The sequence below is a fragment of the Ornithorhynchus anatinus genome, chromosome 20 (assembly GCF_004115215.2).
Source record: "Ornithorhynchus anatinus isolate Pmale09 chromosome 20, mOrnAna1.pri.v4, whole genome shotgun sequence".
NCBI classification, from domain to species: Eukaryota; Metazoa; Chordata; class Mammalia; order Monotremata; family Ornithorhynchidae; genus Ornithorhynchus; species Ornithorhynchus anatinus.
In genome coordinates, this window is record NC_041747.1 from 1,667,285 (window position 1) to 1,693,651 (window position 26,367).

Genomic DNA, 26,367 nt, shown 5'->3' on the forward strand with positions numbered 1-26,367 from the left:
CCGTGGGCGAGTCACTTCACCTCTCTGTGCCTCAGTTCCCTCATCCGGAAAACGGGGATGAAGACCGGGAGCCCCACGTGGGACAACCCGATCCCCCTGCGTCTATCCCAGCGCTTAGAACGGCGCTCTGCACATAGGAAGCGCTGGAAAAATACCGACATTATTATTAGAGCAGTGTAAGGGAGAGCTCTGCGGACAGCACGTGCCTGCCTGGATACACGGTGCTTGCAGAAACAGTCATGTACAGGTGCGCAATGTTGAAGGTTTCCCCAGACCTCCTGGGGTCATCTATTCCTCGCCCCGTCAAACAGGAACTCCTGACCACGTGCTTTCAACACACTCCGTCAGTTCTCTCCCCACTACTTATCCTCGCCCTTCTGTCACCCCCCCCAGAATCTTCTCTTCGTTCCTCTCCAGCCCATCTACTCGACTCACGCACCCCCCAACCTCTTGCTCGCCATCCCCCCTCCTTCCTGGAACCCCTTCCCCCTTCACATCGGACCAACCTCCGCTCTCCCCAACTTGGATAGTCGCATTTCGTCCAGGAAGCCTTCTCCGACTGATTCCTAATAACGTCGGTATTTGCGAAGCGCTTACTATGTGCAGAGCACCGTTCCAAGCGCTGCACCGGGGAGGGGCACGGGGGAGGCTCGGTTTGGAGGGAGAGGGGCCGGCACACACCGGGCCCACTGGACGGGGGACGGGGCTGTCTCGGGGAGAGAATAATAATAATGTTAATAACGTTGGTATTTGTTCAGTGCTCACTACGTGCCGAGCACCGTTCTAACCGCTGGGGTAGATCCAGGGGAATCAGGTTGTCCCACGTGAGGCTCCCAGTTAATCCCCATTTTACAGATGAGGTAGCAGAGGCGCAGAGAAGGTGACTCGCCCACAGTCACACAGCTGACAAGTGGCAGAGCCGGGAGTCGAACCCATGACCTCTGACTCTGAAGCCCAGGCTCTTCCGTGCTGAATGATTTCTTCATTCAATAGTGCTTACTGAGCGCTCACTCTGTGCAGAGCACTGTACTAAGCGCTTGGAATACACAATCCGGTAGCAGAGAGAGACAATCCCCGCCCAACGACGGGCTTACAGAAGCTTAGAGAAGCAGCGTGGCCTAGTGGAAAGAGGCCGGGCTTGGGAGTCCGAGGTCACGGGTTCGAATCCCCGCTCTGCCGCCTGGCAGCTGCGTGACCGTGGGCGAGTCACCTCACTTCTCGGTGCCTCAGTGACCTCATCTGTAAAATGGGGATGGACTGTGAGCCTCACGGGGGACGACCTGATGACCCCGTATCTCCCCCAGCGCTTAGAACGGTGCCCTGCACACAGTAAGCGCTTAACAGATACCAACATCGTTATTATTAACATTATCACTTACAGTCTCCCAACGTTAAGGCCTCTAGACCGAAAGCTCCTCGCGGGCAAAGGTGGTGTCTACCCACTCCACTGTGCTCTCCCAAACACTCAGTTACAATACTCTGCACACAGTAAGGACTTAATAAATACTACCGATTGATCAATAGCCCCGCCACTGCCATGCTAGTATTTCTCTACCCCCGTACGGACAACCGCCCGTAGCGCTTACGCGGGTCTCTTGCTTACCCGTCACTTAACGCTAACTCATCCGCTTTCCCCCTTTTTCTTCCTCCTTCTTACAGTAGGTGCTCAAAGAATGCTACCGTTTGATTTCCACGCATTTCATTTTTAACACCTTAAAATCAGAAAAATTATCAACGGCACGTACCGAGCGACTCCGGGGCACCGAGTTCCACTGCCAGTGCTGGAGACGGTACAGTGAAACCGAGAGACACGAGAGCCCCTGCCCTCGGCTTCCGAGGTGAACGCGCAACAGTAGACCCGGCAGTTGGTCGCAGAACAGTAGACACCGAAATTCCCCGTTGGCTACCGGCCTACACCGCCGAGGAAGAGTCATCCAGCACCTCCGCCCCGACGGTTGTTTGGGGCAGCTTCTCGTGGGAGTCAAATGAGAGAACACTGCACAGACTGTGTACTCAACGCGCTCGACAGAAGTTCCTCGGGCCGTAACCGAAGGCGGGCATTTCGTCATAATTCACACCTCTCCCCTTTCATTCGTTTGGGTAAAGGTATCTGTGAATTCTCAGCAGGTCCCTGTGAAGTACCGTGGCTCAGCGGAAAGAGCACGGGCTTTGGAGTCAGGGCTCATGAGTTCGAATCGCAGCTCTGCCACTTGTCGGCTGTGTGACCGTGGGCAAGTCACTTAACTTCTCTGTGCCTCAGTTCCCTCCTCTGTAAAATGGGGATGAAGACTGTGAGCCCCACGTGGGACCACCTGATTCCCCTATGTCTACCCCAGCGCTCAGAACGGTGCTCGGCACGTAGTAAGCGCTTAACAAATACCAACATGATTATTACTATTAAGTACCGAGGGAAGTCACTGCTCTCTCCATCTGACCGGCCTGGAGGGCAACAGCAATAATAATGATGATAACGTTGGTATTTGTTAAGCGCTTACTATGTGCACAGCACTGTTCTAAGCGCTGGGGGAGATACGGGCTAATTAGGGTTGTCCCACGTGAGGCTCACAGTAATCCCCATTTTACAGATGAGGTAACCGAGGCCCAGAGAAGTGAAGTGACCTGCCCACAGTCACACAGCTGACAGGTGGCAGAGCCGGGATTCGAACCCATGACCTCCGACTCCCAAGCCCGGGCTCTTTCCACTGAGCCACGCTGCTTCTCTACCAATAGAGTGTTGTATGGTAATAAGTATGTAATATGTATGGTAACAAAAAGAGAATGGTAACAATAGAATGACTCGACAGAGAAGCGGCGTGGCCCAGTGGGCAGAGCACGGGCCCGGGAGTCAGAGGACCTGCGTTCTAATCCCGGCTCCGTCCCGTGTCTGTTGGGTGACCGTAGGCAAGCCACAGCTTTTCTGCACCTCCGTTTCCTCACCTGTAAAACGGAGATGGAATCCTACCCCCGCCTCCCTTCGACTGTGAGCTTCATGCGGGACAGGGGCAGTGCTTAACGAACACATGACTAGGCGTGAGCCCGTCGATTAACTTCACTCTGCAGAGCGAAAGCAAAATGGCCTCTCGTACCACCTGCACCCAAATGAACCAGTAAACGTGCCTTTTAAACGGAGACCCACTGACCCCACAGGGGCACCTACGACGACGAGTGAAACGCTAACTAGCGTTCGCGGGAGAGCGCGAAGTTTCCCCAAGCACAAGCCTTCGGATTCCAAAATAACCGGATATCTTCCGGAGGGCCGGGAGGCTGCCCCGCCGAAAATAGTCACCTCGCTAGGTAACCCTGTCCGTGTATATTTAGGTTTCTCTTTCCAAGCATACCATCTGTCCGTCGGCTCGAAGGACCACGCTCACACGTGCCCAGAGGTCACCGGGACAGCCCGGCGGAACACGGGCCCCCGGCCCGACCCGGACTTTCATCCCGAGGCACGCGCGCGGTCTCCTCGATGCTTCACGGGGGTCGGCGAATATCAGAATTAGCAAGACCGACTGAACTCCGAGAGTTTAATTTTTAATGAAAAGGAAGCCGGAGCCCCCCTTCTTGGTTATACATCAGAACGGGCCCTCTGGAGGTCGGAGACGGGCCCGGGCGCAGAAAGCAATCCCCGTTGCAGCTGCTGCCCGTTTAACTGCCCAGGCTCCCTTTCCAGCACAGCTGTAGGGGCTCACGGCGGCTCAGAGGGAAAATCCCACTGGGAACAGCTGCAGGATGTCTCGCTCCAAACCTGGGCCTGGGTGCCAGAGGTCTCCGGGGCCGTGCTCGGCTGCCTCACCCGATACTCTTCTTCTCCATTTTAGGAATTCCCCTGCCCTCCCACCCCCCATTTAAGAACTTGAGTCACCCAGCAGGGGCCGAACTTGAGGGTCACAAGAACACATCCCTCCTGGTTTGTGGAGGGGACGGGAAGGAGAGGGGAGGGAAGGAAGAAGCGGGGGGAGTGATGGATGCTGCTCGGATTGCAGATCGGGGTGAGGGGGAAGGGAGGGACGCTCTTCGGATGGCAGTGGGCAGCTAAAACCACGACCCCACAAGGTCATCCCGGGACTGCCCTGTTAACACCTGGATGAACCCCCAAATCCAGAACCCTGGGAGCAAAGTAAATAATGTTGGTATTTGTTAAGCGCTTCCTATGTGCAGAGCACCGTTCTAAGCGCTGGGGTAGACACAGGGGAATCGGGTTGTCCCACGTGGGGCTCCCAGTCTTCATCCCCATTTTACAGACGAGGGAACTGAGGCACAGAGAAGCGGAGCGACTTGCCCACGGTCACACAGCTGACGAGTGGCCGAGCCGGGATTCGGACTCATGACCTCGGACTCCAAAGCTCACGCTCCTTCCGCTGAGCCACGCTGCTTCTCTACCTGGAGACCAGAGAAGCTACCTCAAGCAGAAGCTGATAGCAGGTAGCGGAGAAGCAACCACGTCCTGAAGAGGCTGAACCAGCCTCCCATTAGGGTCCAGACCGGGGGCACCGGGTGACGGTAACAAGAGTGGAAGGCCACGGGGCTGGGAGGGGGAAGACCAAAGCGCGTTCATATGTACCGGGAGAGGGGCTCCGGCACTGGATCCCAGCACCGTTCTCCACTGCCGGGGCACCTGACGGTTCACTCGGTGCTCCTCCTCTGACGGAAGCCTCAAACTGAGTGGGGGGGGGGGGGGGAGCAGGGGTTGAGGAGGGAGCAGGAGCTACTCAGCTTCCAGAGCAAGTACCCGGGAGTGGGAGATGCAGTCTGGTGACACTGCTCCAGCAAGGAGTCCCGGAGGAAATACTGCCATTCATTCAACAGCGCTGACTATGTGCCGAGCACTGCTACTAACGAAGGGCAAGTTGAGAAGGAGTGAGAAGGCCGGGGGTAGGGAGGGGAAGCAGGAGACGGGGAACCCGTGTCTTCTATGATACTGCTCAAAACCCCCCAGAGGTTGCCCGTTCTTGGCTGCATTAAGCAGAAACTCCTCACCGCTCCCGAGTTTTAAAGCACTCAATCAGCTCTCTCCGCCCGACTTATCCTCTTTTCCCACTACAACCCGGCTCATGTGCTTCATCCCCCTCAGGACAACCCCCTGAACCATTTCCATCACCCCCAGGATTCAGTCCCACACTCTGCACACAGTAGCCATTCAAGAAATACCTTGGCGGGTGATTCGGGAAGTAACTAAAACCAAGCGAAAGGAAGTGAGCCAAGAGGAGAAGAGTTAAGCCAAGAGGAGCCTGGAGGTGCCCACTTGCTTGCTTCGAGCAACAACCGCCCGGCCGAGGAGATATCTACAAATAAATCACGCTCTCTTCAAACACACACCCACATTTTAAAATGAGGAGTGCAACTGTGGCAAGGTGGAACGTTACTTAGGTACCGGGACTTTAGCGCCCAAAACACAGGGTGGTAATAATTATATTTTCAGTACCCTATTTATTTTGTTAATGAGGTGTCCATCCCCTCGATTCTATTTATCGTGATTAAGTTGTCTTGTTTTTATCCGTCCGCCTCCCCCGATTAGACCGTGAGCCCGTCAATGGGGAGGGATCGTCTCTATCTGTTGCCGAATTGTCCATTCCAAGCGCTCTCAGTACAGTGCAATGACACGTACATCGCCTCGATTCTATTTAGTCGCCACTGTTTTTAAGAGATGTTCTTCCCCTCGACTCTATTTATCGCCATCGTTCTCGTCTGTCCGTCTCCCCCGATCAGACCGTGGGCCCGTCAGACGGCAGGGACCGCCTCTACCTGTTGCCGACTTGTTCATTGCAAGCGCTTAGTACAGTGCTCTGCACAGAGTAAGTGCTCGATAAATACTATTGAATGAATGAATGAATAGTAAGCGCTCAATACTACTGAATGAATGATCAGTAGTCATTAAGCCTTACAAAGCACTATCGCTGGGGTGAAGAAAATAGAATCGGCTCGGACGCGGTCTCACCCTAGGATGCCGAAGTCACCGTTAAGGCACGTCCCGGAGTTGACCGTTCAACCCGGTGGCCGTGCCATCGTAGATTTTTCCCTTTTAGTTTTGATAGAATCCACGCGATTGGATAGTTTTTCTTCAAAAATGTCCAAACTCTCAAACCCCGAATAATCTTTGGCACTTTTCCCTGCAACCCCTGGGCGCGGGCTCGTCCCCGCGACACCTACTTGTAAACAAAATGTAAATTGCTAATTACCAATAACCCTCCACGCTCAGCTTCAGCTGTTGCCCCATAGGGCTGTTCACTCATTAAAGTTCTGTTCATTCATTAAAGTACAGCCCAAAGGCTACGGTTGGGTTTTTTTTTTTTTTAAGAGGTAAGAACAGAGCGGGGCAGGATTAGCCATTTTCTCCTCATGGCACAATTCACCTGGGAAAAGTTTCATTCGCTCCATTGGCCCGGGAAACTAGTGCAGCAGCAGGTCACCCTGGCTGCACTTGATTTACATCCCGGGGAAACTCCAGCCGGCCAAGATGCAAATGTGGTGATTAAGCAACGACAATCCATTTCCTGGGAGAGGCTGGTGGCCTCTGGCACGGCCGGGGGCCATTAATTCCAGCCCCTTCTTAATCCTCAGGAAGAGCTCAGAGCAACACACTGGTACTGCTCCTGGAAGCTAAAAGGAAGCAGGGGAAGGAGGGGGGCAAAAAAAAAAAAATAGAAAAGCGTTTGGGGGATATGTCCTGGTCCTATCTAGAGAATAAACATCCTGTTCCTTAGTCAGATCGCTCAGATCGTCTTTCAACACTCCATTTATCTGATAATCGTGGACATGGATTATTAAGCATCTACATGATAGAGCTTTCAAAATACTTCCTTTCCCCCCTCAAAGACACTTGGAAGACCTCTGAATTCATAACAGTACCGGAGGGTTAGCGCAAACCTGCAGGATGGCTAGCCCGAAGCCGCCCTCGCGGTGAATGGCACAATGCAGACCGAGACCGGGGAGATGAGGATTAAGGCTGGGGGAGATTGGCAGGGAAACTTCCCTGACGCTAAAAATAAGTGTCAGCCGCTAACCGGCCTGTCATACCCACAGGGAAAAGGCTTTAGCCTCAACGGGTGCGTCACCTCGATGGAGATTAGTACTGACACCTCTCTTGGACAAGGCATCCTGATCCGCCTAGGACAGGCCTCCCTGCCGATGAGCGGAACGCTGACGGTTGGCTGAAAATGCTAAAAATGCAACCCGGAGCGGCCCCGCGCCAGAAGAATGAGTGCTCTCCACACAATCGAAATCCACAAGACCCCCCTCCCTTGTCCTCCAGAGCTCGGACCCTCGGAGTTATCCACGTGAACCGTTCCCTGGGTGGGTGGGGGGGAGACGCACCACTGCTGCGTTCTCGTTCTTTCACTCGTTCAATCGTATTTATTGAGCGCTTACTGTGTGCAGAGCACCGTACTAAGCGCTTGGAATGTCGTTCTCTCACCAAGCAGTAGATCTGCTCACCAGCCCCCCTTCTTTGGATTCAGCCAGCAGTGTCACGCGTCCAATCCGTAATGGGTGGGGGGAAAACGTGCCCGCATAGAGCGTAGTTGGTTTTCTTCAACACCGGGTTTTATTTTGACTAAATGTGTGTGAAGAGATCTGCGTCGCAATTTCGAAAATTGAACACTCGGTTGTGAACCACGGATTTACAACCGAATGCCTAAAAACGAAGCATTCGATTGCTCGATTCCTCCTCACTCCCAATTTCGAGTGAGTTCTCTCACTCGATATCAAAAGGGACTAATGGAAAATTGGCATAAATCTGTCAGACACAACATTAGAACCAGCACAAGAGAGTTTACGTAGACCGTGGCCACTCCTGCCTCTACAAACCAAGCACCCAATCTGAGGTTAAAAAAAAAAAAAAAAAAGATCGAAGCTACGTCCCAGAGCACTCGCGTACGTATCCGTAATTTACTTAGAGACTGCCTCCCCCTCTGGCCTGTAAGCTCTTGCGAGCAAGGAACGTGTCTACGAACTCTGTTGTACCGTACTCTCCCGAGGGCTCGGTACAATGTTCCGCTCCCAGCAAGTGCTCAATAAGTATCATGGATTGATTGGGCTTAGAAAGCTAAAACCAGGGAGAAGGGAGAGGAGAGAGGAAAGGGGAGTCAGGGCCAAGGTGGAGAGAAAGACGAAAGGGGCGGTGGCAAAATAAAGCCAAAGTGAGGCGAGCACTACGATCCATCCCTTGGCCTCCTCCCAACCGTCTCCACCTGTCCCAAGCAACAGCGTCCGTTTCGCTGGCCGGCCCCCAGCCCTCCCTACTATCCACAGCCCCTCGAGAAAATACCCGGCAGTGGCCACCCCCTTCATCAGCATCCCAACTGGCAGCCTCTGGGGTGTCAATTCCGAGAGCTCACACGTGCCAGACCTCCACGCAGATGCCACTAATTCCACAAGCGCGACCCACGCAATTCCCAAAGAAGACCGAGGGGAAATGAAACTGTACAGGCTCCATATTCTCCGAGATGAAATGACTTTTTAATTAACTCTGAGGAAAATCCCCCTTAAGATTGCGTCTCATTTCCCACTACTGACAAGTAATTAAGCCATCAGCCTTTCAGAGTAATCTAGGTCACGGTACAAACGCTATCAAACCAAATGTTGCTGGAGGGAAAAAAAACACCACCCAGTTACCAGCAGATTTTTGTACCTGAGTACGTTAGAAGCAGCGCGGCCTAGCGGAAACAACCCAGGCCTGGGAGTCAGAAGACTGGGTTCTAAGCCCAGCTCCGCTACTTGTCTGCTGTGTGACTCTGAGCAAGTCACTTGGGTCATCCGGGCCGCAACACAACTCTTAATTAGAAGTTGGTATTTGTTAAGCGCTTACTCCGTGCAGAGCGCCGTTCTAAGCGCCGGGGTAGATACAGGGTAACCACGTTGCCCTACGTGAGGCTCACAGTCTTCATCCCCGTTTTACAGATGAGGGAACTGAGGCACAGAGAAGTGAAATGACTTGCCCACAGCCACCCAGCTGACAAGTGGCAGAGCCGGAATTCGAACCCATGACCTCGGACTCCCAACCCCGTGCTCTCTCCACCGAGCCGCGCTGCTTCTCCGTTGTGTTGATAGATACATTCCCTGCCCACTGCAAGCTCAGTCTAATTACTTCTTCTATAAAATAGGGACCGTGAGCCCCATGTGTCCAAATTAATCAGCTTCAATCTACCCTAGCCCTGCACTAAGTAAGCGCCGGCGCACAGTAACCGCTTAAGAAACACCATTTAAAAAAAACATTGCTGCATCTATCACTTGCCTGCTGTGTGCCCTTGAGAAGGCCATTGATATTATCTGTGCCTCAGTTTCCTTATCTGCAAAACGGGGGTTAAATACCTGTTCCCCCTCTTACTTAGACCGAGAGACCGTGTCCAATACGATTAACTTCTATTGATCCCGGTGCTCGGAACAGTGCTTGACGTGGTCAGCGTATCATCATCGTAGTCATTAAAGTAATGGTGACACGGCCCAAACTGGTACCGGCGGCAAGAATCCAACAAATAGAATGGAGTTTCAGTACTGGGTTGAGGGTCTGCTCTTCTCAGATTAGAGAATTACGAACACTAGGGTGGTCACTTGTCACGATTTATAACGGACTGGTACTGGCACGGCACCACACAGAAGACCCCATATTTTTCTCTTTTATTGTAATAATAATAATGTTGGTATTTGTTAAGCGCTTACTATGTTCTAAGCGCTGGGGTAGACACAGGGGAATCAGGCTGTCCCACGTGGGGCTCACAGCCTTCATCCCCATTTGACAGATGAGGTAACTGAGGCACAGAGAAGTGAAGTGACTTGCCCAAGGTCACACAGCAGACTTGTACTAGGTGCTTACTCTGTGCCAGGCACTCAAGTAAGAGTTGGGGTAGATTCAAGCAAATCAGTCGGACACAGTCCCTGTCCCACCTAAGGCCCAAAGTCTCAATAATAATAATAACATTTGTTAAGCGCTTACTGTGTGCAGAGCACCGTTCTAAGCGCTGCCGGTGGACGGAGGGGAATCGGGCCGTCCCACGTGGGGCTCACCGTCTCAATCCCCATTTTACAGATGAGGTGACTGAGGCCCAGAGAAGTGAAGTGACTCGCCCACAGTCACACAGGTGGCAGAGCGGGGACTCGGACCCATGACCTCTGACTCCAAAGCCCGCGCTCGTTCCGCTGAGCCACGCTGCTTCTCGTTCTCAATCCCATTACGCGGATGAGATGACAAGCACGGAGAGGTTAGATGACTTGCCCAAGGTTGCACACGGCAGGTAAACGGTGGAGGTAGAATTAGAACCCACATCCTCCTGACTCCTTCCACCAAGTCACAGTGCTTCTCGTCTCTTCATTTCCACCACCCAACCTTGGCTCCCGCCACGGCGTCTCGCAGTGCGGAAGCTGTGTCCGCGTTCACAGGGGACCGGGACTGGTGAAGGAAGAGATCGGGGGTCCTCCCTAAAGAAATGGTCCAGGTTCCGGGCTCTTCTGCAAAAAAATGGGGGACAATGTCATCGCACTACACAACGCACGGTGGGCGGCGAGGGCCTGCGGTGGCCACACGCTAGATCAAAGGGGCGAAGAAGCTGAAATAAGTGGCAAGTGGAAGGTTTGGAGCCGGCAAGTCCTCGCTTGGAGAAGCGGCGTGGCTCAGTGGAAAGAGGCCGGGCTTGGGAGTCACAAGTCATGGGTTCGAATCCCCGCTCTGCCACTTGTCCACTGTGGGCAAGTCACTTCACTTCTGTGTCTCAGTGACCTCATCTGTCAAATGGGGATTAAGACTGTGAGCCTCACGTGGGACCAACCTGATGACCCTGTAGCTACCCCAGCGCTCAGACAGTGCTCTGCACATAGTAAGCGCTTAACGCATACCAACATGATTACCATCATTCACCAGGCCGTGTGAGGTTTTAGCCGGACTGGGGGAAGGGTGGGGACAGTTCCATCCCAACAGTTCTATTCCACTGGGCGGCAGGTGCCCTGCACCTTTGGATATTGGCTGTTGGTACTCGCTAGTCTTTGGGCTCTCAATTTCATGGCCTCAAGTTGCAAATACGCCCACCAAATGTGTAAAAAAGTTGGTTTGAGGACCCGGTACGACAGAGACTTCAGGCTACACGACATCGCAACTGTAAGTCGGTAGTTTGGCCCGTTGCCACAGTGAGCCCGGCCCGGGACACCGCGATCGAGAAAGAGAGAGCAGCGTGGCCTAACGGAAAGAGCCAGTAGGGTTCTGATCCCGGCTCCTCCACTTGTCTGCTGTGTGACCTTGGGCAAGTCACCTCCCTTGTCTGTGCCTCCGTAAAATGCGGATCATGACCGTGAGCCCCAAGTGGGACATGGACGGTGGCCAATCCCGACGCTCAGCACAGTGCCTGGCACCCAGCAAATACCGGTAAAGGAATATATGGAATAAAGGGGAAATCCACAGGTGATGCCTAATGCATGCATGTCTACGTCTGACTATTAAAATGAACTCCAAAGATAAAGCTACGGGTCAATGTTCAGAGTCGCCGGCCCCATCTGAACCAACCCAACCACTCAGCAGAGCACTAGGCACATATCGAGCGCTTAAATACCACGGTGATCATCGTTATCGTTATTATTTAAGACGTGATGGTCCCCATAGTTTTATCTGCTTGGAGTCCAGGCCTTGCTCAAAGGTCCAAAATGGAGGCCACCTGGCCCCTTGTGTCCTCCCCCCCCCTTCTCTGCCGCCCCCCCCCTTCAAATCTCTGCCCTCTTTTTACCCCCTGCGGGTACACTGAAAAGGTGGCACCTATGTCTGTGCTAATTACATAGGAACTGTGATCTCCCACTAAGGACAGTTAAACCTCTGTAAATAAACAAGTATAGAATGACTAAGCCACGGCCCCAATTCCCTCTAAGTGCTTAAAACCCCTGACATTTTGGAAAACAGGCACAACTGGGCCCGGGCACACAAATGCAAAACGATGTAGTGAAATCCCACATCCCAAACAAAGACCCCCTTCCCCACTCACAGCTCAAATACTTTAATATTATTTCCTGAAAGAAATGGTAATTTAATAATCCTTGAATTACTCGGGGCCTGTGTATCCTTAAACCTGAAGGACCAATTAGCAGCTGTAATTCAATCAAGGTACTAGCACTTGTAATTTTAGACAATGACTTCAGCCTGGGTGAAGCTTTTGATGTAAAAAGCCCCGTATTTTCTTTCACATTTGCACGACTCCTTTTCCATGCGCTTAGTTGAATAGCTAATTAACACTCTGAAAGCCTGCATTTGTTTCTCCACCCAAAAGGAACTAGCAAAGAAAAGGTTTTCCTTTAAACAACATTTCTCCCGTTTCATTTGATTACTGATTCTTTGTGCAACTACTAATTATCCTGTTGTCTCCAATCTTCTAGCCGGTTTGGAAGAGGGCAGGGCTTAGTGCCGGAATTCACCGAGGCCCGGGTAGCCAATTTTGGCGTTTTCACTCAAATCTGCATTTTTTTTTTTTTTGGTTCCGTTACCAACTTCAACATACCCAAGGTGGTCTCGCCTTTATTAATCTCTCTCGAGGGTGCCCTCCCTTAGGAACGACCGATCAGACTTCAGGCCCGAGAGTCCGAGCGGGGCAAACCATTTGAGCGCTGAGGGTTCGCACAGCGTCTCTCTCGTCCGCGCCCGTCCCGTTCCTGCTGGGGCACGACCGAGAAGGCGGGCGGGGGTGCAGCACGCTGCCAGATGCGTGCCAAGGTTTCTTTTAAGCGCAGACTCCATTGACGGACGAAAGGACTGCGGTACAATGCTGATGCTGTGCTGTAGGTTTTTAACTCTAGATGTTTTCCAGGGTGGTTGGAAAAATACGGGCTTCTCAAATCCCACTTTCCTTGGGGATTTACTTCTTAGAAGCTCCAAAATATTGTAATCTTCGTTCATCTATGGGCAGATTACGTGGTAAAATGTATATTATATACCTCAGCTCTCTAGAGCCTTCTCTGGATACTTGATTACTGGAGGCGTGATCAGCTGACGTCACGGCACCGTCTTTTCGGGAATTGTGGAGGAAAAGCCTGAGCATAGCCAAGTAATTACACCCAGACCAATACTGAAATACAGACCAATACCAATACAGACCAATACTGCAAAGGAAAACAATCCCTCTAGCAATGTCAAAAACAGAGCCAAGTACTGCAGATATCAAACACAATACAATAGGATGAGAGTGTGCGTATGTGGGGGGGGGGGGGTCATACGCACTCCCGCAATGTGTCCAGAAATGTGGATCCCATATTTTTAGTCCTAATCGCAGAGTGGCCTAGAGGAATCAACACGGTCCTGGGAGTCAGAGGACCGGGGGTCTAATCCTGGCGCCGTCACTTGTTTGCTGGGTGACCTTGAGCAAGTCACTTAACTTCTCTGTGCCTCATTTACCTAATCTGCAAAATGGGGATTAAAATCCCACTCCCTCCTGTTTAGACTGTGAGCTCCATGTGGACAGAGATTACGTCCATCCCGATTTTCACTTACATCTGTCCCAGTGCTTAGTTAAGTGTTTGGCACACACTAAGTGCTTAAATACAATCGCTATTAATTTCAGCCCCGGAGTAATTAATTGGGTCGGACTCAGATCCTGTCCCGCATGGGGCTCGTATCTCAGTAGGAGGGAAAACGGACGACTGAATCCCCATTTTACAGTTGAGAGAACTGAGACACGCAGAAGTTAAGGCACTTGCCCAAAGTGTTAGAGCAGACAAATGGCAAAGCTGGGATTAGAACCCAGGTCCTCTGACTCCCGGGCCCATGCTCCTTCCAGTAGGCCACCCTGCTTCTCAGAAAGAAAGGGAAAAAAAACCCCTTATTCAAAGCATTCATAGTCTTCATTTTGTTACTTTAATTTTTGCTTTAGAACATGTGCAGCGGGAATCACAAGTGGACAATTTATGTTTCCATCTTTCCTGGAAAATCCACTGAAATTTGTACAGATGCTATCGATTCCCAGTCGATCCTGGGGGAGAGAGAGGCTATCTTCGGGTTAATACAGCCGCCTAGTTATACAGCGTGGCTCAGTGGAAAGAGCTTGGGCTTGGGAGTCCGAGGTCATGGGTTCGAATCCCAGCTTTGCCACTTGTCAGCTGTGTGACTGTGGGCAAGTCACTTCACTTCTCTGTGCCTCAGTTCCCTCATCTGGAAAATGGGGATTAACCGTGAGCCTCACGTGGGACGACCCGATTACCCTGTATCCACCCCAGCGCTTAGAACGGTGCTCTGCACATAGTAAGCGCTTAACGAATACCAACATTATTGTTATACCAAGGGAGGAGGCCATGAGAACCCAAAGGGAACAGGACACCCCTAGCCAGAAATCATGGAGATCATTTCTCTGGGCTCATCAACTCCTAAGGAGAAACACCTGGACAAACTGCGCCGGGCAAGAAAACACACTGAGCATCACAGCCGGGAGGCAGAGAAGAGTCATCTGCAGGCACAGTGTACAGGAACATCACTTAGTTAATAGTAATGTTGGTATTTGTCGGTATTCGTTAAGCGCTTACTAGGTTCTAAGCGCTGGGGTGGATACAGGGTAATCAGGTTGTCCCACGTGAAGCTCAGAGTTAATCTCCATTTTACAGATGAGGGAACCGAGGCACAGAGAAGTTAAGTGACGTGCCCACAGTCACACACAGCTGACGAGCGGCCGAGCCGGGATTTCGAACCCATGAACTCTGACTCCCAAGCCCGGGCTCTTTCCACTGAGCCACGCTAAAGTGCCAGGAGGAAGAAGGCCAAGCTAAACCCCCCTTCTGCTCCCAGGAAGGAAGATCAGACTCAAAACTACCTCAACAGGGTGGGAGCAGACTACCGTTGACTTAACACAAGATTCACATTTGACCCTACAATCAAGGTTGACATTTTGTTCCAATTTCCCAGAGAATAATAATAATGATGTCGGTATCTGTTGAGCGCTTACCATGTGCAGAGCACTGTGCATCACAGTGCAGAGATACAGGGTAATCAGGTTGTCCCACGTGAGGCTCACGGTCTTAATCCCCATTTTACAGACGAGGTCACTGAGGCCCAGAGAGGTGAAGTGACTTGCCCACAGTCACACAGCTGCCAAGTGGCAGAGTTGGGATTCGAACCCTTGACCTCTGACTCCCAAACCCGGGTTCTTTCCACTGAGCCACGCTGCCTCTCTAGAGAAGTAACAGGGGATGAGGCAGCCAGGGCACGAAACGTTAAACCCCCACCGGACCAGCCGGCCACCTTAGGCGGGAACGTGACCCCCGTCCCCGAAGAAAAGACCCCCGAAACCCAACAAACACTTTACGGTGAAATTAACATCCAGTCAAACGAGAACAACATCCGGCAACAAAAGGTGAACCTCATATGGTGTTTCGATCTAAATCGTTCGGTTAACGTGATAGAAATACTTCTAAAATGAATCCACAAGACAGTGGCCGTGAAAGTACGACTGGCCGTTAATTACCGAAATGATAAAGAACACTAAATTGGCAGGGACTGTCTCTGTCTGTTGCCGATTTGTCCATTCCAAGTGCTTAGTACAGTGCTCTGCACATAGTAAGCGCTCTCCCCCGATCAGACCGTAAGCCCGTCAGACGGCAGGGACCGTCTCTATCTGTTGCCGACTTGTTCATCCCAAGCGCTTAGTACAGTGCTCTGCACATAGTAAGCGCTCAATAAATACTATTGAATGAATGAATGAATATTGAATGAATAGGTTCGAGAAATATCTGAGAAAATTCAACAACTTCCACATTAAATGTGGCACTGGGGCCTTCACTGTTTTCACGTGAGGATGGCAAGGCTGTCAGTGATATTTGGAGCCCAAGATTTTACCGTTTCGGCTTCGGGAGTTTATAGCAATCAGGTTTTTTGTCTCCGACTGCGAATATAATCAAGCTATACAGTAAGCCGTTTTTACGTCTTCAATAATTTCCCTTTCGTGGGACTCTTACCTTCTACTCCATTCTGCAAAATCATTTTCAATTAGGTGCTTAATCTTTATGTCATAGCTTAAATTACACATACGGCTCGCTAGACAAAAATCTTTCCCAGAGACATGGGCTCAAAGCAGCAATCAGTTTCAACTGCCCCCATGGGGGACCCGACGGAGTCAGGGCGGGGCCCCGCGACCCCATCTCCCCCTACGCATTCACCCCACAACTCCGAGGCCCAAAACGGGGTTCGCTTCACCTTCCGGATTCTTGGAAGAGGGGGAGTAAAGTGAAAACGACGATCCCAAAGACTGACCCGAGCTCCCCAGTTGGAAAGTTTCCCGGGAAGATTCCCTCATCCAACCAGTCGTCTTTAGTGGGTGCACAGCACTGTCATAAGCATTTGCAGAGTACAATAGCGAATACGGTACAGTAGAGAAGCAGCGTGGCTCAGTGGAAAGGGCCCGGGCTGGCGAGTCAGAGGTCATGGGTTCGACTCCCGGCTCTGCCACTTGGCAGCTGGGTGACTGTGGGCGAGTCACTTCACTTCTCTGCGCCTCAGTGACCTCATCTGGAAAACGGGGATTGACTGCCCGCCTCACGTAGGACAACCTGACTACCCAGCGCTTAGAACAATGCTCTGCACATAGTAAGCGCTTAACGAATACCAGCGTTGTTGTTATTATTATAGTGAAGAGACCCTATCACTGCCTTCGAGAAGCTTCCGGTCTCCAAACCCCCAAAGTGGGGCAGACATTTGGGGGACTCGGAATTAATCCCGAGCAGTGGAGATACAGGACACCATTGCTCCAGCAGGGTCAGGGGCGGCTTTTGAGAACCATCGGGCCAAAACGGGGGCCAGAGAACTCTGCTCCGGCTCGCCCCATGCTGCTGCGTCCCCTCCTCCTCCAGGGAGGACCGGGCTTATTAAAATTGCCAGCGGCAGCTGACTAGAGGGTGGACTCGCTGATGGAGTCCAATTAAAGGTCCAGGAAGCAGCGTTGCCTAGTGGGCCAGAGTATGGGCCTGGGCGTTGGGAAGGACCTGGGTTCGAATCCCAGCTCTGCCACTTGTCTCCCATGTGACCCTGGGCAAGTCACATCACTTCTCTGGGTCTCAGTTACCTCCTCTGTAAAACAGGAATTAATACCCAGTTCCACGTGAGACACGGACTGTGTCTGACCTAATAATGTAATAATGTTGGTATTTGTTAAGCGCTTACTATGTGCCGAGCACTGTTCTAAGCGCTGGGGTAGACATAGGGGAATCAGGTTGTCCCACGTGGGGCTCACAGTCTTAATCCCCATTTTACAGATGAGGGAACTGAGGCACAGAGAAGTTAAGTGACTTGCCCACGGTCACACGGCCGACAAGTGGCAGAGCTGGGATTCGAACTCACGAGTTCTGACTCCAAAGCCCGTGCTCTTTCCACTGAGCCACGCTGCTTCTCATAATAATGTTGGTATTTGGTAAGCGCTTACTATGTGCCGAGCACTGTTCTAAGCGCTGGGGTATACACAGGGGAATCAGGATGTCCCACGTGGGGCTCACAGTCTTAATCCCCATTTTACAGATGAGGGAACTGAGGCACAGAGAAGTTAAGTGACTTGCCCACAGTCACACAGCTGACAAGTGGCAGAGCCGGGATTCAAACTCATGACCTCTGACTGATTAGCTTGTATCTTCCTCTGAGTTTAGTACAGAGCCTGGTTTATAGAAAGCCTTTTTTTTTTTTAAAAAAAAAAAGCAGATCTTTAGAATAAGGAGCCAAAAGGAACAGCTCAACCGTGTTTCTTAAATCACCGCAAGCATTTGCTGCTTCGGTTTCTCCAGATGTGTAACCTTTGCGTTACAGTTCCTCCCTCCCTTTTCCTCTTCTAGTCCTTCCTCATTTCAGAAATATGCACAAGGCTTTGGGAAATAAAGTGTCCCTCGGATAAAAGGGCAGACAGTTGGGGACATATCTGTGATTCATTTGTATTAATGCCCGCCTCCGCTCTAGACTGTAAGCTCGTTGTGGGCGGGGAATGTGTCTATTATTGTATTTTACTCTTCCAGGCACTTAGTACAGTGCTTTGCATACAGTAAGTGCTCAGTAAATACAACTGAGTGAATAAAAACGGCAAGATCAGGTCTTTAGCACGGTCAGACGGGCTGCAAACTATGCAGTCAGTGTGTAGGAATGAAAGAGAATAATGTTGTATTTGCCATCATCTGCCTAAAGAGAGATAAAAGTTTTACCCTACAGCTTTAATTCAAAAAAGTGGGGCTTGATTTTAAAATGATCCCCTTTGATTCCTTTTTCAGTCTTTCGAAACCTGTACATTTGGGTCAGCTGATCTTATTTTATCTATCGCCCTCTTCTCCCAGTGAGCACGGTATGTGGAGAGAAATGTGCTAAGACGTGCTCAGAGATATGCAGAGAGAATTTTTTTCTACTAGATTTACAACTTTAATTAAAAAGGAAAGATTGGGACTTAAAAGCCATCCAGTACAATTTTAATGCCTTAAGCATTTCTATCGAGAGAAACTCGATAATTAGGAGTGCATATGTAGTGAGGGAGATAATCCACGCACATTAGAATAGGAAGCTTTGGGTTGAGGCGGGAATAGAGTTGATCTTTGCAGAACGCTGTGGGGAACAAAAATGAGCATAAATGATTTTTCCCTCAATTGAAAGATTGAGGGAAAAAAAACCCAATTTAAAGCAAACAAGCAGCAGCAGTTATATCACCTCCCAGCTGCTTTTGCATATCAAGTATGCGCACCAAAGAGAGCTACCCAAAGGGGAAAACATCCATTTTCAAAAGCCACAAGCTTGAAAACTCACCCATTTTTTTCCTCTAACATTTAGCTTGCGGATTGCCTTGAATAGAATACAACTGTGGCATTTTTTGAGGGCTCGCTGCGTGCCAAGAACTGTACTAAATACAGGATAATCGGAGGACCAGTCAGAGGACACGGGTTCTAACCCGGGATCTGTCACCAGCCTGCTGGGTAACCTTCAACCAGTCACTTAACTTCTCTGTGCCTCAGTTACCTCATCTGTAAAACGAGGCTTAAATCCTACTCCCTCCTATTTAGGCCGTGAGCCCCATGTAGGACTTGTAGCTATCCCAGGGTTTAGGATAGCGTTTGGCACAGAGGAAGCATTTAACAAGTACCGTGAATATTATTATAATAGGCTCGGACACAGTCCCTGTTCCAGCCAGGGCTACTGTCGAAGGGGGAAGGAGACCAGGTATCAAACCCCCATTTTACCAAGACGGAAACCGAGGCACAGAGAAGTTAAGTGGCTTGCCCAAGGTCACAAGGTAGGCAAGAGGAGACACTGGGATTGGAATCCGGTGCCCCCGACTCCCAGGTCCATGTTCTTTCCACTAGATTTCAACTCCTGGGATTTCAACGGAAACGCAGAGATAAATGTTGAGAAAACATTTATCCGTCTCATCCTCCCTATGGCCTAAAACTGTAAAGCCGTCTCAATCAGTCAGTGGCGTTTAGTGAGCGCTTACTGTGCGCGGAACAGTGTATCAAGTTCTCAGAAGACGATACAACCGTCAGTAGGCACAGTCCCTGCCCACCGGGAGCTGACATTCAAGAGAAAAAAAAAAATGAGCCCGCACTGTTCAATCCCCAGGATTTCAAACAGCGGGGGTGGAGGAGAGCCTGTGAGGATAATTACAAGTCCTGGATAATTAAGTCAAAGGTGAAAAGTCCTTTTAGACCAAACCCACCTAGCTCAAGGGGAAAGACGTCAAGTAGAGGGGCAATTCCCGGACTACGTGCCTCCTTAAGACACAGGCGGGAGGGACGGAGCAGAGAATCCGGACCGAAGGATCAACTTGCGTCGATGGAGAGATCTGACACATCCCCACTGTAAGAATAACTCATCTGATAAAATGGCTTCGGCTACCCTGCCCGCTCCCTTGTTAAAAGCCAAAGAGCAGGTCTGTCGGAGCTGAAGCATCACAACCGTCGCCGGGATCCTACGTTACTCCCGGCAGACGTTTCTGACACACCATGTAATCACCGATTTTCTTCCCTCCGGAGGCCAGGGACTCCAGGTCGGGAGGCTTTGGTTTTGCCTGGCAGACTGGGGTTTTCTCTTTCTCTCTGTTCGCTTGGCTTTAGGCTCCTAATGCTTTCAAGGTCCCCATTCGTTCTGGTGCTAACCGGAGACCTCTGCAACGGCTCGATAGTTTCTTCCCTTCCGTATCACCACATACAGTTGGCCGCTGAGGCCGCCCCGAATCGGTCACTCACGAGCCCAGGGATCGGGAACCAGTTATTTCAGCATTTTAGAGACGCGGCAAAACCGGCCTGCGTCCTGGGGCGGCGTCGAGAGCGAGCCCCGCTTTGGCCATTACATTCGGTGCACCGATTAAACAACGTCGAGGCTGTTGGCAGAATCGGTCAGTCGACCTTTTTTGTTTTTTTATACTGAGTGCTTAACGCGTGCAGCCCGGTGTCTTAAGGCCCTGGGCACGACCGAAGGGTAGGTAGGCACCATTCCGGCCCCGGAGAAGCCGGCCTTCCAGCGGAGGAGCCGGTGATCGAGTGGGAATTCTTCCTCTTCATATACAAAACATTACACGGTATTGAAAATGGCAGCAAGCGTTCCTTTGGAAGCTCACTGCCACACACAAGACACAAGTGTAGGCTCCCCCACGGGGGGAACGGCGGACAACCGAGTCCATTCTCTATCACAGGTGGAGGGACGGGACCTCGAGGGACCCTTACGGTGGCCTCTCCCCAACCCTAACATGCCGGCCCCTCTGCTCAAATCCCAGGTAGTTTCCTCAGCGGTCCCACCGGCCCGTGACACCTTACCGCGGAAGCAGTTCTCGTGCCGGCTGGGCGACGGCACGCAGGCCCTACCGTTTCAGCGCCCTTGGGGATGGGACGGCTCGTCAGGCCGGGGTTGGTCGACCAGGGTCGTTCCGGGGGCTTTCCTTCGGTTTCTCCCCCAAATGACTGCCAACGTAGGATCCGGTCAACTGCCGATTCCTCAGCAGGTGGGACCAGGGCCTCACAACCATCACAGCATCTTGCTCGTGGCAAGACTCCCCACCCCAGCTCTTTCCCACACCTCCTTCCACTGCCGGCCAAAGGAACGAGCCCTCTGGGGCCCAGGATCACTCGGGGGGTTTCAGAGGGACCCCTGGCAACGAGCTGTCGATGGCCTAGAGCTGGCTCATCCATTTGCTCACCGGAGGGACTACAGCCCCGACCTCCGATCCAGCTGATTCGCGGCCCCACATCCAGAGAGGCCTGGGGAGCTGCGCGATATCGTCAGTCAAAGTCTGAGTGCGGCGTTTGGCGCACAGTAAGCGCGCGGTCGATAACGCTGGTTAACTGCCCCTCTAGCTAGCCCCCACCGAGCTTCTCGGGGTAGGGCAAGCTAGTTTCAGCTGCCCATTTCTGCACAAACCGCTTTGGAGACAAGGCTTCTCTCACAGAGCACCAACTTCAGGAGACAGGCAAGGAGAGGGTGCCTTCGCCTCCCCTCGCCCCTCGAGTTCGGGCCCATGGCAGCTACTATGTAACCCGAACAGTTGGCGGACAGGTGTTGCCAGTATAACCCAAGGAAAGGTCCTAAATTAATCACAGAAAACAAGACAGCTTCGTCTTTTCCTTCTCTACCACCCACTATTTTAGAAGGAGCAAGCGAGAGAGAGAGAGAGAGAGAGAGAGAGAGAGAGACCCCATAACATTATGGAGGCGAGCGCAAAACAGTCAGGCATTTTCATATTAGGCCACCCCCTATGCAATTTCATTTCATTCTATCAAACCACGGGGTCCTTACAGCTCTCACTATATAAACATATTTAACAATATGGCATTAACAGTTGGATGATTGTCTAAATATTGTATTGGTCCACTGACTGCCAACAAAATGTTTATGTCATGTTGTACTAACCCTAGTAATGCAGGCATCAGGGAAGGTTTAGGGGACGGGGATCCCTTCTTCAGATTTTCACTAATTACAACACAAAAAAAAACCCCTTCATTTCAGCCAGATAAACATCTGAACGCGTTCAAAAAGGCACGAGTTACTGGGTGGACGGCCACACGTTTATAAAGGATTTCTGAACAGGAGGACAGCGATACCTCCTGTAGATTAGTTTCGCCCCTATGCTGTGGAGTGCTCCTTGTTTCTTTGCCCTTTTTCTGCAGTTGGCTTTTGTGCCAGGCTCTGGACAAAGTTTCAGAAGCTGGAAGAATCTAACCCTAATTTTTAATGCTTTGAACTTTTTCAAGAAGGGAGCTGGTGGGGACGATTTAAGCTGCATCTTACAGCATCCACTGCTCCCTCCTTGGCATTCCCACCATGGGGCCCATCTGGCCCGAACCAGGCAAGGCTCCCAAGAAACTCGCAATGACGACCGCTCCCATCCATCTCCCAAGTTCTCACCCCCACTCCCCAGGCCCCTCCTAACCCTCGCAGAGGGAGCGGGGCCTGAACGGGGCTGAAAATCCCCGACGACCCCACCGAGTCTGGTAAGAGGAGACACGGGTCAAGGCGCTCGGCCCCCGAGTCGAGGTCGTTCCCCGGAGTTCCCGATCCTTTCCCGGCAGCTGTACGACTCCCCGCATCAACGTTCCCCGAGGCCGGTCCGGTAGCCACGGTAGGAAAGGCCTCCATCGAGGAGCGCCAAGCGGGTCTCTCAACAGACGGTGCCCCTGCAGACCCACCTCCAGATACACACACCTGCCCGGAAAGCGAGAGTCACCCATCGGTGGGGGATGCGGAAGAGGCTGCTGCTCCCGAGACGGTCCTGACCACGCCGGGCCAACTCCCTGACGCCTCTCTGCCTCTAGACGCGCTTGAGAACCTTGGCGATTTAGGCGGAAGTTACAATGCTTCGGGGGACCGGTCCAACAGAACTCTAACGGAAGGCAAGATACTCACATCTAGAGAATCTTCGTTCACCAGGATGAGGGACATGCTCTGCGACACCAGCCGGCAGGAGTACCCTGAAAGAGATGAATTCAGCCCATGTCACGTTTTGGTAGGGTCAGCATGTTGAAGGGCTAAATTTCCCTAGGGCTATTTCTCACTTTGTCCAGGAACCGGTCCCAGAGTTTTCTCTCCTCCCTCGAGACTCGCTTCACTCCTCTAACGTCAACCCACCTCGACCACATCTATCTGGCCACTGACCCTCTCACCCACGTCCTGCCTCCGGCCTAGGACTCCCTCCCCCACCAAATAGGCCAGACCATCGCACTCCCCACCTTCAAAGACTTATTAAAAGCACATCATTTCCCCTACTTCCTCTCCCTTGCGCGCGGCCCTTGCAGAAGTGAATTTACACCCTTTATTCGCCCCACAGCACTTACCTACATACCCGTGATTTATTTTAATGTCCGTCTCCCCCTTTAGACTTTAATCTCCTTGTGGGCAGGGATCCTGTCTACCAATCTTGCTCTATCGTACTCTCCTAAACGTTCAGTACAGTGCTCCGCACACAGGAAGCGCTCAATAGATACGACTGGTCGACTGACTGAGGCTATTTCATAGTCTATTAGCAATTTTATCATAGCATGAGAAGGGGAAAGGTTTGAAACTCAAATCAGCCCAGTCCAGGAGAGGTCATCGTTTTCCATTCTTCCAACGCTGACTCCCTGCCAAATTTAGATTTTGAATACGACTTATTTCATCCACGCCATCCTTTCGCCCGCCGTAAACTCCATGTTAATTGAGAATTCTCCAAGGCTCGGTGGAGTCTTAAAACTGAAGTCAGCGGTTTGCTGCAGGCTTTTGATTATTTGCTGACTTTTGAGGTGGTCAATAATTATCTGCATTTAAAGGAGACTTTGCCTTCTGAAAACTCAAAGCCCTTCCCATTTCACAGATTAAATACAACCGAGATACAGCTCACCACAAAATATACGCAAAACCACAGGCCTGGAATTAACTCACATAAACAAGAATTTGAACTTTTATAGTTTGCATTTCTTGGAAGCTGTTTAAGAGCAAATCAAAGCAGGGGGACCCAAATCATTTTCTCCTGCATCTCGGATCAGGGCCTTCCACCAGGTTTTTGTTTCCTTTACTCTGAAGGGGGCAAGCATACTGAACCTCCAGAGGCCATCCTTGATATACAATGTGTTCGGAATATTTGAGAGAGGAATACCCGCTTCTTCCAGAATTCGCTCCAGAAAGTGATATTAAACTTGGGATGGAAAACTGGATAAAACCAAAGCCACTCCATTCAAAACAGAAAAAAAACCTGTGGCCAATCAAGCATCGACTGACTCTTCAGGGAGGGGGGCGGGCGGTGAAGAATGGAGATATCTGTTTTACCTGGGGAAAGCTATTTGTTGCCTACTTCAGCCAAAAATGATAGAAATTCTGCTCGGCAATCAGGAGTATTTATTGAGCGTTTACTATGCGCGGAGCACTATACCACTCAGCTTATAACTTGATCGCAGTCCAAACCATCACTGGGGTAATCGACGGTGCCAGAATTTATCCGGAAAATCTAATGGACCACATCTTCCTACCACCTCAAATCCCGAAAGCACTCGCCAATGGAGTGATTAATACGGAGGAGGGGATGAAGACTGCGTTTGGGCTCATTTTGCAAGTGGGAGGTTACATTTTCAGAGGACATCGATGCAAATCAACTGCCACTTACTTTCAGTCCCGCAGTCAGATGGGCAAACAGGCACCTGCCCTTAAGCCGGAGTTTGGGTTGTAAGCCTGTTCAGCAAGCAGTGCTGGTTTCCCTGTCCCTCCTGAAGCACGCTCCATTTTGCCACAAAGGAAGATCCAATTAAAGGAATAAATTGGCACTCAAGACACCTTGAGGCACCAAATGCCGTGACCACATCCGGCTCTGTTTCAGAGTGATAAAACCATGAATTTTAAAAATTGTTTCACCTTGGGCCCTATCTATGATCAAGACTCAGAGCAATTACTGTTTTGTGGGTTGTTTTTTTTTTGTTTTTTTTTTTTTTTAAAGAATATACTGCACCCTTAGGGCCTAGACCATTTTCAAGCTAATAGGCTCAAAGCCGACGTGCAACGTGATTTCAGTTCCGCAGGCACACTGCACAACCGGCCTATCTTCCATGAATTGGCCGGTAGGAGATCTTAACTCCAAAGGCTCGGAAACGCGGGCATTCAAATACTTTCACGGTGAAAAGGCTTACAGCTGTAAATGGTTCAAACGGGACCTCCGGTGGGTCGGACTGACAGAAGGGCAGAGAAAGCACGTTCCAAGCAGGAACTGCCAAACCTAGTCAGATGAGGCTCAACTGGGGTCGGTGCGTGCAGAAACAGCAAGCCTAGTGGATAGAGCACGCGCACGGGAGTCAGAAGGGCCTGGGTTCAAATCCTGGCTCCACCACTTGTCCGTTGCGACCTCGGGCGAGTCGCTTGGCTGGGCCTCGGTTACTTCATCTGTAAAACGGGGATTAAGTCTGCAAGCTGCTTGTGGGTCATGGACTTTGTCCATCCTAAATAGTCTGTATCGCCCCCATAGCGTAGAACAGTGCTTGCCACATAGTAAGCGCTTAATACCTTCATTATTATCGTCATTATGTCACTATAGCGTGGCTCAGTGGAAAGAGCACGGGCTTTGGAGTCAGAGGTCATGAGTTCGAATCCCGGCTCTGCCACTTGTCAGCTGTGGGACTGTGGGCAAGTCACTTCACTTCTCTGGGCCTCAGTTACCTCAGCTGTCAAATGGGGATTAGGACCGGGAGCCCCACGTGGGACGACCTGATTCCCCTGTGTCTACCCCAGCGCTTAGAACAGTGCTCTGCACACATAGTAAGCGCTTAACAAATACCAACATTATTATTATTATTATTATTATTACACTGGCCCTGTCCACAGGGAGTCCTCCACAGTGCTCCTTGCTGGACAACAAGACCCCCTTGGGAACATTCACACCACGAGACAGGACTCCAGTTGGCGTTTCACGCTCCTCCTCTCGGAGTTGAGCAACAACATCACTCGTGACGAATTGTACTGTGCCAAAATAGGCTAGATGATAGGCCGGCCGCTTTGCAGGCTTTCGAAAAACTCTGAAGGGATATAGTTAGTAGAATGTGACTATCGGGTCTTTAAACAGGTAGCGATAACCCAGATACGGACTTTAAAAGAATAAAAGGGATGACTGGTAATAGCAGAACTCTGGGTTTTAGGGTCTGGTTTTTTTCCCCCAGTTCTACATGTTGCATTTTCTCTCTAAAGTCTGTGACTCCAACTGGGTCCTGAGAAAAGGTCTAAAATTATTTTTTTTTGTTTCCCTTAAAAGGGTGGGAGGGGGGAAGAAAAATTGTAACGTTAATCATTTCCCCTCGTAGCAGGCTTACTCCCCCCCACCCCCCCGCCCGGAGACAATCAGCAGCTTTAGGCAGTAGACTGTTACAAATTCAGTATAACTAATTCAAAAGGATTTTCTAGTAGTTTTTGATTGGAACAACAGCTGCGGCAGCAAGCAGTCATTTCGAAACTGCAGCTCACTGTTTTAT

General features: G+C 51.0%; 1 protein-coding gene across 3 annotated transcripts in view; it reads right to left on the minus strand.

Moving 5' to 3' along the window:
• The window catches only part of ATP8A2 (ATPase phospholipid transporting 8A2), a 301,962-nt gene that overhangs the window by 152,836 nt on the left and 122,759 nt on the right, over positions 1-26,367 (minus strand). For all 3 annotated transcript variants that reach the window (XM_029048279.1, XM_029048280.2, XM_029048281.1), the window contains one exon: positions 22,793-22,857. In XM_029048279.1, coding sequence (XP_028904112.1) covers positions 22,793-22,857 — 65 coding nt within the window. The remainder of the gene's footprint in view (positions 1-22,792; positions 22,858-26,367) is intronic.